We start from the raw sequence: 16,709 nt of genomic DNA on the forward strand, positions 1-16,709 counted from the left end.
TGAATTGTATTCCACAGAGTCTTGCTCTGTCACCCAGGCTGGAGTACAGTGGTGTGATCTCAGCTCACTGTAGCCTCTGCCTCCCAGGTTGAAGTGATCCTCTTGCCTCAATCTCCCGAGCAGCTGAGATTACAAACATATGCTTCCATGCCTGGCTAATTTTTGTATTTTTAGTAGAGACTGGGTTTTGCCACATTGCAGAACAAACATGGCCTCCTGGGACCTGTCCCTACCATTAAGAGTGTTTCCTTAGAGAACAGGAGGTGCAAATTGGGCTGAAATTCCAAAGGGCAAAATCAATGGCAAACAGCTACTAGGTTCTTGATGTAATGTATAGTAGGTTCTGAGTGAGTAACACAGAGATAACTGAAGGAGCTGTTCATACACAGCTTCCAAAAAAAAAAAAAAAAAAGAAAAAGGTCCATTATGCCGGGCGCGGTGGCGCACGCCTGTAATCCCAGCGCTTTGGGAGGCCGAGGCAGGTGGATGGGGTTAGGAGTTTGCAACCAGCCTGACTGACATGGTGAAACCCAGTCTCTACTAAATACACAAAAAATTAGCCGGGTGTGGTGGAGCATGCCTGTAATCTGAGCTACTTGGGAGGCTGAGACAGGAGAATTACTTGTACCTGGGAGGTGGAGGTTGCAGTGAGCCGAGATCATGCCACTGCACTCCAGCCTAAGCAACAAGAGTGAAATACTGTCTCATAAATAAATAAATAAGTAAATAAAATAAAAAATAAAGAAAATGGTCCGGTCAAACCTGGTCGTAGATGCCTATGGTTTGTGGAAACATGTATCATTATGACTGACCCCTTAATAAACCACAAGTTTTCAATATCTTAATAAAGATCAGATTCTTGACCCTTTATATTCCCTCTCATGAATATTTTTTAAAGAGTTTTAAAATTTAAAATTTAAAGTTTAAAAGTTTAAATGGTTATGATCCAGATATTTGAGGGCCACTGTCCCAGTCACAGTCTCACCAGCCTCCTGGGCATGGTGGCTCATGCCAGCACTTTGGGAGACCAAGGCAGGAGGATCACTTGAGCCCAAGAGTTTGAGACCAGCCTAGACAACATAGTGAGACCCTGTCTCTACAAATAATAATAATAATAATTAGCCAGGAGTGGTGGTGCCTGCCTGTAGTCGCAGATACTTAGGGGGCAAGATCGTGCCATTGCACTTTAGCCTACGCGACAGAGTAAGACCTTGCCTCAAAAATAAATAAATAAATAAAATTTAAATGCAATTTAGGACCTATAAAAAAATAAAGGCAAGTCCTAATGGGGGCTTCTAGGGAATTCTGGAAGTTCAATTTAAATACAGTATACTTGATATTATATACGAAGAGAGGAATATATGTATCAGTGATGATGATCCCCCTTTTGGTTTATTGTGTAGTATCTCAGGAGCGGCTTGATCTATTCCTCCCTCTGCCTCCAGTACATACATAGTTGAACAAAAGTTAACAGAAATAATCTCCTTCTTTAAAGTTCGGTGGTTTCAAGCTCCTTTACATGGCATATATGACCTTACCTCCTGACTCTCCTTCACCTACCCGCCTCCTTTATCAATAATTTTCAAACTGTAAGTCATGGCCTATTTGTGCGATTGTGAAATCAGCTTTAGTCACCAGTTATTTTCAGAGCAGTAGATAATAAAATAGAAAAGAGAATGTGTGGACCACATAGCATCATTTTGTAAGATGTAAGTTTGAACAAATGTGGCCTTCTGGGAGCCATCCGCATAAGGAGTTCTTCCCTAGACAACAGCAAATGGAATTTGGGATGACACTCCAGAGGGTAAAATCAATGGCAAAAGGCTACTAGACTTTTTTTAATGCAATGTGGTCCTAAGTGAGTACCAAATACCAGAGATAACCAAAGGAGCTGTTTGTACACAGCTTCAAAGAAAATGATCCACCGTGTGTGCGTGTGTGTGTGTGTGTGTGTGTGTGTATGCATGTGTGTACCAGCTCATGCTGGCAGATTCTATTTCTTTCTCTAGGTTATGATCCAGATATTTGAAGGCCACTGTCCCAGGCACAGTCTCACCCGCCTCCTCACCTTCCCTGCCTGCTGTTTCATAAAACCACAGGCCTCTGCATGGGCAAAGTATTTCTCCTCATGAAACTGGAAATCATTGCTCTTTGTTTCTGAGTCCCCTCAAGCATGATTTCCAATGTGAAACCTTTGCTCATCTCCAGGTGATTAGCAATTATTTACACAAACCTTTTTCACAGCCCCTTCTCTTTCCTGTAAGCTTCTGAAAGGACTGCCCATTGCCTTACTCGTTTTTGTAACTTCAGTGCTTAGCATAGTAAACGAATGAGGGTTCAATAAATACAGTCATGCACTGCATAATGATGAACTGCATATATAATGGTGGTCTGGTGAGATTATAATGGAGCTGAAAAATTCCTATTGCCTAGTGATGTCACAGTGTAACACATTACTCATGTTTGTGATAATGATAAATGGCTGTAACTGATTTATGTATTTACTATACTATACTTTTAATCATTGCTACAGTGTACTCCTACTTATTTTATCTATTTATTTATTTTTATTATACTTTAAGTTCTAGGGTACATGTGCACAACGTGCAGGTTTGTTACATATGTACACACATGCCATGTTGGTGTGCTGCACCCATCAATTCGTCATCTACATTAGGTATATCTCCCAATGGTATCCCTCCCCTTCCCCTCCACCCCACAACAGGCCCCGGTGTGTGATGTTCCCCTTCCTCTGTCCAGGTGTTCTCAGTGTTCAGTTCCCACCTATGCGTGAGGACATGCAGTGTTTGTTTTTTTTGTCCTTGTGATAGTTTGCTCAGAATGATGGTTTCCAGCTTCATCCATGTCCCTACAAAGGACATGAACACATCCTTTTTTATGGCTGCATATATTCCATGGTGTATATGTGCCACATTTTCTTAATCCAGTCTATCATTGATGGACGTTTGGATTGGTCCCAAGTCTTTGCTATTGTGTGAATAGTGCCACAGTAAACATACGTGTGCATGTGTCTTTATAGCAACATGATTTATAATCCTTTGGGTATATGCCCAGTAATGGGATGGCTGGGTCAAATGGTATTTCTAGTTCTAGATCCTTGAGGAATCGCCATACTGTTTTCCATAATGGTTGAACTATTTTACAGTCCCACCAACAGTGTAAAAGTGTTCCTATTTCTCCACATCCTCTCCAGCACCTGTTGTTTCCTGACATTTTAATGATCACCATTCTAACTGGTGTGAGACGGTATCTCATTGTGGTTTTGATTTGCATTTCTCTGATGGCCAGTGATGATGAGCATTTTTTCATGTGTCTGTTGGTTGCATAAATGTCTTCTTTTGAGAAGTGTCTGTTCATGTCCTTTGCCCACTTTTTGATGGCGTTGTTTGATTTTTTCTTGTAAATTTGTTTAAGCTCTTTGTAGATTCTGGATATTAGCTCTTTGTCAGATGGGTAGATTGTAAAAATTTTCTCCCATTCTGTAGGTTGCCTGTTGACTCTGATGGTAGTTTCTTTTGCTGTGCAGAAGCTCTTTAGTTTAATTAGATCCTGTTTGTCTATTTTGGCTTTTGTTGCCATTGCTTTTGGTGTTTTAGTCATGAAGTCCTTGTCCATGCCTATGTCCTGTATGGTATAGGCTAGGTTTTCTTCTAGGGTTTTTATGGTTTTAGGTCTAACATTTAAGTCTTTAATCCATCTTGAATTAATTTTTATATAAGGTGTAAGGAAGGGATCCAGTTTCAACTTTCTACATATGGCTAGCCAGTTTTCCCAGTGTCATTTATTAAATAGGGAATCCTTTCCCCATTTTTTGTTTTTGTCAGTTTTGTCAAAGATCAGATGGTTGTAGATGTGTGGTATTATTTCTGCGGGCTTTGTTCTGTTCCATTGGTGTATATCTCTGTTTTGGTACCAGTACCATGCTGTTTTGGTTACTGTAGCCTTGTAGTATAGTTTGAAGTCAGGTAGCGTGATGCTTCCAGCTTTGTTCTTTTGGCTTAGGATTGTCTTGGCAATGCGGGCTCTTTTTTGGTTCTATATGAAGTTTAAAGTAGTTTTTTCCAATTCTGTGAAGAAAGTCAATAGCAGCTTGATGGGGATGGCATTGAATCTATAAATTACCTTGGGCAGTATGGCCATTTTCACGATATTGATTCTTCCTATCCATGAGCATGGAATTTTCTTCCATTTGTTTGTGTCCTCTTTTATTTAGTTGAGCAGTGGTTTGTAGTTCTCCTTGAAGAGGTCCTTCACATCCTTTGTAAGTTGGATTCCTAGGTATTTTATTCTCTTTGAAGCAATTGGGAATGGGAGAGTGTACTCCTACTTATAAAAAAAAGTTAATTGTAAAATAGCCCGAGGCAGGTCCTTCAGAAAGTATTTCAGAAGGCACTATCACGGGAGATGACAGCTCCATGTGTGTTATTGCCCCTGAAGTCCTTCCTGTGAGACAAGATACAGAGGTCGAAGACAATGATATTGATAACCCTGACCCTGCGTAGGCCTAGGCTAATGTGTGTGTTTGCATCTTAGTTTTTAATGAAACAGTTTAAAGAGTAAAAAAAATAAAAAAAATAAAAAGTAGAAAATATCTTACAGAATAAAGAAAATATTTTTGTATAGCTGTGCAATGTGTTTGTGTTTAAAAATAAAGTGTTATTATGAAAGAGTCAATCATGCCCCTGAAATCCCAGCTACTTGGGGGTGAGAGACTGAAGTGGGAGGATAGGTTAAGCCTGGGAGGTGGAGGCTGCAGTGAGCCATGATGGTGCCACTGAACTCCAGCCTGAGTGACAGAGTGAGACCCTGTCTCAAAAAAAAAAAAAAAAAAAAGTCAAAAAGTTAAAAAAATTCAAGTTTATAGACTAAAAAATTTACAGTAAGCCAAGGTTAATTTATTATTGAAGAAAAAATTTAAAATAAATTTAGTGTGACCTAAGTATACAGTGTTTATAAATACACTGGTATAATGTCCTAGGCCTTCACATTCGCTCACTACTCACTGACTTATCCTGAGAAACTTCCAGTCCTGAAAGCTCCATTCATGGTAAGTGTCCTTTGCAGGTGTACAATTTTTTATCTTTTATACCATATTTTGACTGTACCTTTTCTATGTTTAGATACACAAATACTTACCAATGTGTTACAATTGCCTACAGTATTCAATACTATACAGGTTTGTAGCCTAGGAGGCTTAGGCTACACCATCTAGTCTAGGTGTGTAGTAGGCTATGCCATCTAGGTTTGTGTAAGTACACTCTATGATGTTCTCACAATGATGACATCCCCTAACAATGCATCTCTCAGACTGTATCCCAGTCATCAAGCAACGCATGATTGTTGAATGAGTTCTTTTTTTTTTTGAGACAGAGTCTTGCTCTGTTGCTTAGGCAGGAGTGCAGTGGTGCGATCTCAGCTCACTGCAACCTCCGCCTTCCAGATTCAAGCGATTCTCCTGCCTCAGCCTCCTGAGTAGCTGGGATTACAGGCGTATGCCACCATGGCCGGCTAGTTTTCATGTATTTTTTAGCAGAGACAGGGTTTCACCATGTTGGCCAGTCTGGTCTTGAACACCTGACCTCTGGTGATCCGCCTGCTTTGGCCTCCCAAAGTGCTGGGATTAAAGGCATGAGCCACCGCGCCCAGCCAATTGTTGAATGAGTTCTATGCTCACTTAACTGCTATTTACTTTTTAAACACTGGAAGACTGAAAAGGAATCTCTTAAAGTAAAAGTTTAAAACACATTCTTTCTACCACATCTATGGCCAGGTTGCAAATAAGAAGCACCAAAAAAAAAAAAAAAAAAAAAAAAAACCACACAAAAAACAAAAAAAAACAAACAAAACACACACACACACACATTCTGCTAAAACTTGGAATTTAATGAACTTTTACTCACTACAGTTATACTCATTTTACATTAAAGTAAAAAAGAAAATAGCCAGGAGAATAATTCATCTCCAGAAAGCAGTTTAAAATTATTGTTTTTATTATTTTTATTTGCTACCAATATTTTTATTGTAAGAAATACAAAAGGTATGACAAATATACAAACTATTTTCTCTTTTTGCTTCATTCAATTTAGCTTTCACATAAGTGAACACACTGGACAGTGATATTTCAACACCAATTTTGAAAAAAACAATGAATTTCATCATCTGACAATAAATACCTAAATTTGCATTCTAGCACCCAGTAAGACATCCAGTTTCCAAAGGATTATTGGTATGCAACCCTCTGAATTTTCTGACATGTTACCTTTGCCACTGCAACAGAAACACCACTGCAGTTCTCCCTTTCCCAGTAAGTCAGAATAAGGGGCAGGCAAGAATGGCTATCTGACTTCAGAAACCCTGGGTCACAAAGCATCCCTTGCTTGAGCTACTTTTAAAAACAGATTTTTAATGATAGGGTACTTCATGAAAGTTTTGGTGGTCCTTGAATGACATATTTTACATTACATATTTACCTATTTTTCTATCCTCCTCTTCAGATGGGAAGGGTCTAGATAAACTGGGCTGTATTTTCATCTGCCTCTTGGGAAGGGAGCAAGAGCATTTAGCTCAGAGCATTCTGAAGACAGTAGCCTTAGAGATAAACTTTCTTTCTTTCTTCTTCTTTTGCTTCCAGAGGGCTTTCTGTGTGGAATGGAGGGATGGTTGCTAGAGTGAGACAGCCCTTCCCCTCTTGCTATGTCTATACCATACCTGAGGCCCTTTTTCTTAGAGGGCAAAAATGTTAGAATAGGTAGGAAAGTTCTTGCTTTCAGAGAGCTGTGCTGCACCCACAGGGTGGACCTGACAGGCCAGTGTGGTAACTCTCAATCTTGTATACAGAGAAAAGAGAAGAAGCAACATCTGATACCAAGTCACCTGCCAACATTCTTATAAGACTGTGTTCCAGGCAGTGAATTTCCACACTGCTTCTTGGGTCTGCAGAACTCAAAGCACCAAAACAGAGCATTCTGTAGCAATATAAGCAAACGGAATGAGAATAATTATGCACCTTTAAGGAACATGCACCCTTATAAGTCTGTACCCTGATATGAAAATAGCAGAATGAGTTTCAAGTATGAAGAAATACAGTAAAAGTGTGGCCTGTAGATGGAGAGAAAACAGCAGCCTGGAATGTGGTTTATATTCTTCATTAGTTTTTCTCTTGGTACCACAGCCAAAACTGAATGCTCTGTACAATGTCTTGGTTTAAAAATCAAGATGCATAAAGATGCTAGAGGCATTTCTAATGGGTGCCATGAGCACAGTCTGTGCCCAGCATTAGGAACCATCTCTAGATGTATGTGGCTAGGTCAAGTTGGGAGTGGTGGCCAGGCCTAGAAAGGCACACCTGTGGTCCGTAATGTGGAGGAGGATGGAGAGCACCATGTGGACAGGCCAGGATGGTAGCAGGGAACACTTTAGTGGTAGAGAGGAAGAGATGCAGGAGACAGAGATGTAGAGGTGTGGGGATGTTGGTCATCTTGGGCTGGTTCACACAGCCTAGATTAGTATCTGATATACACAATTTTTACATTTCTAGGACCGTGATTTCAAACACAGAAACAAGTCAAATTTCCAAATTAGATTTTTTTTTTTTTACTTTCAAAACATTTTCTATTATAAATCAGAAGGAAAAAAGCTTACTGTGTGTGACAGTCTTCCTGAAACGTAAGATAAAGTTTTAACCAGGCCCTATGGCAATGCAGAAACACTAATACATTTTTACAGTGAAAACCTACTTTAACACATCTCAAAATGATAATCCTATAAAACTCTCTAGTTCTAATTTGCACTCTACGGGAACCAATATTGTTCTTTTCTTAACACATACTGCTCTTCGATACCAAACACTTGCCCTTTAACCTTCAGATAAAAACCTCAAATACCAAAAAATGCAACAAGCTTCTGAGGTGTTGGGAGTAGTTGGTTGTTAAAATCCCTTTTATTTTATAATAAATTATACAGGCAATCCTTGCTTTTTATTACCACGCTGGATTGCTTCTATACACAGCCAAGTTGCCTGAAGCATGGAAACTTGGACTTCTCCATCTGACACGTTCTTGAAGCCTCAAGGTACAAGCTAATAGTTCTGCTTCTACAGAAAAACTCTCACACTGCTCTCCTCTCAACAGTACTGCCTGTTCCCATTACTGCACATGACACCTACGAGGGCACTACATCACGTGAGGGAAGCTTCTTCATGAGGGCAGACAAGAGGAGGCACCACCAGGCACTGGTCTCTGCCTGAAATCTATTCCGAGGGCCACCTGGCACAGTTCCTAAATTAAGACATATCTAAAATGCTTTTCTACCTTTAGTTTTTATTTTTGCTGTATTTTCACACTCTACTATATGCATATTTAATAAAAACTACAAAGTCTTTTACTTTAATTCCTTTACATAATGATAAAACACCTAGATACCCAAAATACTACATCTATATATTCAAATCTACTAGTTATGTTAAAAATGCATGCAGCTTATTTGGGGGCTTAGTCTAATTTTTATTTTCTTAGGTTCATCAATACCATGATAAGGAACGTTAGATGCAAAGTCCTAACACTTTCTGCCTTCAGTTGTACTTTCACAGGACTAGTGTGATTCAGAAATAAATAATATACATGAATAATAATAGAAATAATTTATGCAAAGGTAGAACAACTTGAAAAAAATTCCCCGCCTGTCAGGTGCTGTTCCTGGGGATAGCTGATGCTATAAATTCCATGTACTAACTAATATATTTACTACAGGTAATAGGAAAACAAATGAATAAAAAGTGAGGAACTATGATATACATGTGTATATTTTTGCAAACACAGGATCAGAATGAAAAGATATATAATGCACTGGGAGGTTCAAGAAATGTATTACCGCTGGAATCTGTTTTATCATTCAGACTTTAAGGTCAAACTGAGAGTTGTTGGTGATCACAGGAATATTGCTAGCTGATACATATTATTGCATTTCATAAAACTTAAGATTAGAAACTTTCAAGTAAGAGTACAACGGGTATCTTCAGAACTTTAACCTAAGCACATCAATGGAATTTTGCTAGGAACCACAGAGAGTTAGAAATTAAATAATTGTGTGGCTCTTTGCTGATTAGTGCTACAGTCATAGTTCTTGGCAGTCAATATGTACAGTTATATGTCCCCTTTGAGAAAAACCTACGTTTGACGATCCAAACTCCTAAAATTGAGAAAGGGTTATTTGTGTGACCAAACAACTCACACAGAAGATTCCTCTCAACATGAAAATCCCCTGCTACACGAGATAATTTGTTTACATACCTTTAATTGCCTAACAAAGAAAAAGAGAGAAAAGGAAGGGAACCTAAAGAATTGGGAGCTTTTGCCAACTGAAGACAAAGCAGAAAATAACTTTTCAAAACAAAACTTTTCCAGGCATATCTTTCACCATCACATATGTAGAATGATGGAAAATAAAAAAATAAAAAATATTTCCTGCAATTATACATCTTTTCTTAAAAAAAAAACAAAAACAAAAACAAAAACTGAGCTTAGCGCCTGAGAGATGCAGGGTAGACAGCTTCACAAAGAGCAGCTGCTACCACATCTCTTTTTACCCGAACTTTCGGAGAATTGTGTTGTACTTATTTATGCACAGAAGACACCCGTTTGCTTCTAGGGACATATTTCTTCCTAAGATTTGCAGAACAGATGCCTCTGAGACAGCAGCAGGGCACTCTGACCTCGGAAAGCAGCCCGCCGGGCCGCACATAATTTCAGGCACCGGCAGGTGAGCGGGAGGCGGGGTCCCAGCCCGGCCTCGCCCACTGCCACTCTCCTGCCAAAGGGGCGGGGCAACGAGGCAGCGCGCCCGGAAGGCTTTCAAGTGGGAGTCAAGTTTTGAACGCGAGCAAATAGGGTTCAGACTGGCCACTGTGATAACAAACCCGGGGGTGGAATTCGGCCTTTCACATAGGGGCTTTAACTGGACTCTAGTTCCTGGGAGTAGAGGGGCGAATGAGGCGGGGGATTTCTCAGTTTCTGACTGCCCCTAGTGTATGTGGTATTTTGGTTCAGTATGAATTACTGAGACTCATCTGCTTGCCACTCTGGAGCAAAGTTGGGCAGGCACCGTCGCGTGTCTGCCACTCATAAGGAATAAGCTGCTTTCTGTGGTGCTGTGCTAAGGAAACTCTGAAAAATACTGCAATAACCTTCCCTACTAAATTTCAAGTGACACTGTTGTGAGGAAGGTGACTTCTAAAATTAACTTAATCATCTGGGGGATAAGAAGTCTTTAAGTAGACTTGTGAATTTAAAAAATATAGTTGCCAAAAAACTTCAAAAGTGAACAAAGTATATAGACACACTCCTAAGTTGTTATGCTCATATACTTAGACCTATTTTTTTTTTTAAAAATTAGAGCTTCTTAGGAATTTACATTTGTGATTCCACAAATGTTAAAATTACCTGGTCTTTTGGTATTTAAGGGCTCTGTTTCAATATAGCAATTCTTCAGACAAAAGTTTTGTCTACCGAATTACTGATGCTACTCATTTTGCTCACCTGATCTTTAAATTAGCATTTTAAAATTTAATCAGTGTTGGAAGGCCACCATGCTAGGGAATATGAAAGCAGCAGAGAGAGTATGAGTGTTTTAACTGGAGCCACTAAAGGAGTTTTATACTTCTAACGAAACTATCCTGTTCACAGATGAGGGCTGCCTTTTTAGTAAGTAAGCCTGTTTTAATCTAGAAAAGTAAGGTAATTGGGTACTTAAAAATTTTTTTTCCTAAGTGAATGACTAGGCTTTCTTTACTTAAATGATCAAAATGGATATATTATCCATCCTTAAGCACAATTTATTTGCAGACAATTGTTCAGAACCTAGGTAACAAGTAAAATATTGAAGTTACAGAACATTATAAAGACTATTAATCATCCCAAAAAAGAAGTGCTAGGAAAGAGTTAAATATGCACAGAAAAATAAAGTTAGAATGAAATCTCTTTTAGAAGTACCTCTTTAGTCTTCATCGGATTTGTTTTTCTCTAAAAGTGCCACCTTGTGGAATATACTGGAATAAAACAAGAAAGCTCATCTCTTAGGACAGTGTTAATGTTTAGAAAGACTTTTGCAAGAAAAGCCACCTTCCTTTCCTACCATATTAACTTCAAATTGCTGTAATAGTATTTCAGCAGATTCTCGAAAAGAGCCTATATTTTCAGATGGCTCTTGTTTTCTTCCTAAGGATAGACAAGGTAACAATATGTTGAAGGAAGTCCACTTCTACTCATTTATCTAAATGTTATAACTTCCTGGGAATGCTAAGAAATAGAAAATATTTTGAAAAGCTGTTTGGTACTTCATTAAGAAAATAAACAAAAATTCCCAGAAAGACTAGTTGAGAAAAAACATGTAAAAATTGGACCCCTTCTGTTTCTACATTTCTCTTACTTAACAAAGATCAGAAGATAGAGAGGCCAAAGGATTATTTTTGGTTTATTTTCTGAAAAAGTACAAGATAGAAATGCTTGAGATATAGGTATATATTAAAACTGGGTTGTGAATTGCATTGATATAGAAAGGGAGTCAATAAGAAATGAAAATGTTAGTTTCTCATGCTTTTGAGGAAAACACCATTTTTAATTACTCTGAGGACTTACATTTCTTGCCAGGCTTTGGTAGCCTCAATAAGTTTTTCCACTGTGGAGAAGGAACATGCAAATATCTTCCTAATTATGTGCCCAAATGTACTTAATGGACATGATAAATGGTTTTGGGTAAGGTTCACAATTTTTAAAAAGTATTGGTGGCATAGGAAACACATGCCTTTTAAAAATTTATTTTTATTTTTTCAATGAACATTCTTAGGCATGTGTAAGAAGTATTGCTTCATGTGGCTGCCTCTTCCCTTGAAATGAGAAAAAAAGTACAGATAATTTAGTTTGCTTGGAACAGCTTCTCCATAACATTTGTTTTTGACCATTAATCCTACAGTTGCCAGATGACCTTAGTATAAATTCTTACAATATATTTGTTCATAAAGAATATATCCTTCAAAATATATATAGCTTTGAAACTACCTTTTAAATACCTTCATTTTCTCCAGAATTTCCTTTATCTATTGCCCACTGTTTTATGAATAATTTTTAAAGCCTTAGAAATCATATAACATCTTTATCTGTCACAATGTGAAACATGCATTCTTTTGAATTATATAAATATCCAAGAGTTTATGATAATATTCCAATATTTTCTTTCCAAGGTAAATATTCTGTAGTTTCTATACTAACATAATTAAGTAATTATGGTGGCATATTAACTTTTAATATTATTTTTTCCTAGACCCAACTATGCAATTAAAGCCTGCTTTTGGAAAATGTAAGACACTCTCATGTGCTTATCATAAGAATAGTGAAATTGTCACTTAAGAGAAAAGCAGTATTTTAGACAGAAGAATTTTAATATGTTTATGATATTAGGAAGCTTACATAATTTAATTTCCACAATGGAACAATAATTGCCATTACTGACTTTAATAGGCACTACTTTTAAAAGAAGCAGCTACAGTTTCTTAAACACTCACTTTAAATACATAATTTAAAGTTCAAAATGTTTGGTACTATTTAAGAGTTTTCTCATCAAGATGCATAGTACCACATTCTGGAGAGTCAAACTATAAATTTCTCTATAGAAAAGAAACATGCTTTATTTAAGATAGGAACATCTTGTGCCCTCTAAAGCTTTCATTTTTATTTAACACAATGCTGAGATTCTATTCTTAGGTGAATAATTTTTAGCTATTTTTAGTAAGTTACCTGGGGCTAAATGAAAAGTCTGCCATTCACAGTGTGTGCTTCCTGAGAGAAAAATCGTGAGAATACAGGGGGCTGAAATGGCCCCGAGCTTTCTTCCAAAATAGGTTCTTTGCAACTTGAGTTCCCATCCACTTCAAAGGAGGGAGAAAGTGGGAGGCTCCAACCCATTGGGCTCTTACAAGCGCTTGCAAATTGTGTTTTTAAGATTAGGTCCTTTTTATTACCCTTTGCCATGGGATTTCTTATAAAAGCTAAATGGACAAGTTTCTCTTTTTCTCTTTTTATATGTAGGTTGTTTTGCCTCCACCCTGTGCAACAGTTCCCAAATGCCTGGGCCACCAGAACCAAACATCAAACAGAAACTAGCAGGAACATTCTTGTACTGGTCCTACTATGAAATTCAAACATGATTTCAAATCTGTCACAATATTTTTACTTGCTATGAGCTGCTTCAGTGTAACCTTGGGGCAAAACGCCCTTTTCAGTTCACCACTGCCTAGCTTTTGGCAAAGATGTTTGAAACCATATGTTACAGAAGAATAAGCTGTAGTCACTAAGTTCTTACTCTACTATCTGCTTCAAAATGCCCTAATGGCAAGACTGCTTGTGTTGGATCTGGATTTCAGAAATGGCGAATCTGGACATAAAATACATAAATCAAGAGAGTATTCACTCAAATGCAACAACTACACCGATGGAAGAACTGGGGACAGATTTTTACAAAGTTCAGAGAGGCTGAGATGTCCTTTCATTCTGTGTCATCAGAAGATAATTTGCCAACGATTGAATGCCAGAATGTTTGTGCTTCAATTTTTCTTTACAAGCACTGCCTAGAAATGAGTCAAAAGCACATGCTAGAAATAAAAGTTGAGCTCTCTACTCATTTAAAATTCTAAAGAATGCTGAAAAATTCCAGTTCAGAAAAGCTGCATTTTTCTTGAGTGAACTTATGAAAACAGTTTTACAACAGCAAAAACTAAAGTTATGTTCACTCTAGCCATGAATACTAACCAAAAAGCTCATGATGAATCAGTGCATGAGTTTTTAAACTCAATTTCTAGGCCCCAGCAAAAATGTCTTTGTATTTTGACCCTTGATCAAAGGAAAGGCAGAACTCACTTTTCTATGTGAGACTTTGAGTAGACCTGACCTTGAATGCTATGGATTCATTATATCTCAAGCATTTATAGTACTGACAACACGTAATCAATGTTGTCACAAGGAAAGTAGAAAACATTCGTATGGCCCATCTTCTTTATTATCTTGCTCTAGAAAACAACGTTCCTGTTCCTCAAGCTACTGAATTAGAACAATGTTTAGTACAGCAATTAAAAAAGAATAGTTCCCAACCCCAAAAGCTCTTCAGGAGAAACATCTCCTAGTTTCTTCTCTTGTTCAAGATAGTCATATATCATAATAAGCTGCAAAGAATTCAGTACAACTTGATAATGCATAAACATCATCTGAATTATTTTCTGAGTGCAGCAACCTCCATTCTTTGAAAATCCTAACTCTAAACATGATCTAACTGTTGCATGATCTAACTGTTGCATGCACTATGAGTCAGAAAGCACAGGTGGCTAAACTTTCCAAAAGATACTTTCTGTGTCCTCTGGTTACTACAGCCAACTGAGCACTAAACCACTTATAAGGCAGAGATGGTATGAAATATAAAGGACTGTAGAGAAAACAGTAAGAGAAAAAGGAAAAGCTGTTTACAATGCCCAGGCCAGGCTGGCTCTGTAGAGAGCAGGAGTGAGCACAAGGCACTAGAAACAAGCACAGCCTGGGGGATGGAGAAAAGATCATTTGATAGAGTAAATGTATAGCCCTAAAACATAGCTAAAGACATACCCTCAGATAAAGACACTGACAATATCTTCTATAAAAATGTAAAACACAAAGTAATAGTTTATAGCAATCTGTGTGCTGGTGATAAAACAAAACAAGATCCTACTCATTATTTAGGTAACAAAAGTGAACACCAGGTAGAAGGACTGCATTAGAGTGAGAACATATGGGACCCTGTTAGGTTTGCAGAATTGAGGCCATAAACCATAATCTGAGACTGCGAATTTATGAAAGGTTCATTGAAAGCAAGCAAACAGGTGGTGCATGGGAAAAGCTTAAGCAATCTGTTATTAGTTATACAATGGTAGCAATATATTTCAGAAGTGCTGGGAGATAGACAAGATGGATACTTTGCCAACAAGGCAGTGTGTGGCAGAAAATACAGTGTAATAGATGAGGAAAATTTCAAGGCCACTCCTGTCTCTAGTTAGAGAGAGAACTACTCTCCAAACCAAAACAGGAAAGAGTTTCTGACAAATTCCTAAAAACAAAAACGAAGTAACAACAAACAACAACAACAACAACAACAAAAAAGGGAATAAAGGAATTTCAAACCAGGAAATAAAGGCTTTCTATTTTTTTTTTAAAAATCTATCTGAGATACACTCCCTAAATCTATGGCAAGTAATAAAAAGCTTACAGGGTATTTTCCAAAAGAAATGATAAAGCATGATATCATACAGGTTAAAATAGACTCACAACAAGTAAATTCAGCGTTTTGAAGACTAAATAGAATGCATGCACATCTCTTAAAATATACTAGAATTTTTTTCTCCTTTTTGCTGTGTGTATAAAACTTCACCTTTTACTGCTAGCAAATTTACTGCTTTTGGCCAGAAAAGAAATGCTGAGGACATGGGGTTAACTTTCTAGGGTTAACTGTGTAATTTGAGAAGACCATTTTGGTGGATCACCTTCAGTGAACAAATGCCTGTTATTTATCGATCACCTTGAGTCTTTAAAACTGAATCGTTCTTGCCGTTTCCAAAAAGTAACACTTTAAGAGATCACAGAATCTCTCTCTCACACACACACACACACACACACACACACACACACACACACACACACGCACACATACTCAAAAGTACCAAATCAGGCCCGGCAGCTGCAGAGAGATTACATCATAACTCAGCTGTGCCTGGATTACCCACTCCACACTGGCAGCATTCAAGGTTAGAAAAATGAAATGGCAGCACAATTGGTCAGCAGCTTCTCTTCTTCTGGAATTTTTCCAGGTTCTTGAAACAAACAGACAAACAAACAAACAAACGAACATAAAGCTGCAATCACTCTTGCATTGATTTCAAAACAGTAAACTGGCGGTTTCCTTGGAGAAGCAGAGCCTGTCCAGAAGACGGCAGCTGGAAGGCCTCCAGACAGGCAATCCTCCACAGCTCTGCAGGGCTTGCTAAGGGGGACCCTTGAGCCACCAAGGGTGTTCTCCGCAGGATCAGCTTAAGGCAGCTGCTGAGGCCTCAGGCTGTATTCAGCTCCGAGGTGTTCTGGCTGGGCGGCAGGTGGGAATCCAGGTTTTCTTTGCACCTCTCCAGGTCCTGGAAGTATGGGTGAGACAGGGCACTGTAGGCTGATATTCTTTTGGCTGGGTTAAATGTCAAACACTTCTGTAATAAAGAAAAAAATAACTGGTTGATATACAACACATCAATGTAGATAATGTACTTACGGAGTTATCCCTTTATTCACTGTCATGTTAAGCACATCTAGAATGGGAATGAGTATTTATTTAAAGGGACACTAAATAATATGGAGACAGTACTCACATATATCCCTAATGTATCAAATGCCCCTCAGGAGAAGACCCTTTTGGGTGCCTATGGGCTGTTTCCCGCCCAGGATTTCTCTGTAAGCCATTAAAGTATGCATATAACTTTATTTAGTAATTCTTCCAGTGCTAGCAAACTTAGTGCTACAGTTGGAGTCTTCACCGCAACTTCTTACCCTGCCCCAAGGTTACACCACTCAGAGGCAGGGATATCTTCCTTCTAATTAATAACAAGGTGCCACAAGGCTAGCAGTAGCTCTCTCAGG

The 16,709-nt window shown here is 38.2% G+C and overlaps 1 protein-coding gene across 4 annotated transcripts in view; it reads right to left on the reverse strand.

The window, feature by feature from the left end:
• Positions 1-8,864: 8,864 nt before the first annotated feature.
• The window catches only part of LOC105475503 (cyclin dependent kinase 6), a 234,188-nt gene continuing 226,343 nt past the window's right edge, over positions 8,865-16,709 (reverse strand). For all 4 annotated transcript variants that reach the window (XM_011730821.3, XM_011730824.3, XM_011730822.3 and 1 more), the window contains exon 8: positions 8,865-16,282. In XM_011730821.3, the coding sequence (XP_011729123.1) occupies positions 16,136-16,282 (147 nt within the window). In that variant the 3' untranslated portion in view covers positions 8,865-16,135. The remainder of the gene's footprint in view (positions 16,283-16,709) is intronic.

The sequence above is a fragment of the Macaca nemestrina genome, chromosome 4 (assembly GCF_043159975.1).
Source record: "Macaca nemestrina isolate mMacNem1 chromosome 4, mMacNem.hap1, whole genome shotgun sequence".
Taxonomy (NCBI): domain Eukaryota; kingdom Metazoa; phylum Chordata; class Mammalia; order Primates; family Cercopithecidae; genus Macaca; species Macaca nemestrina.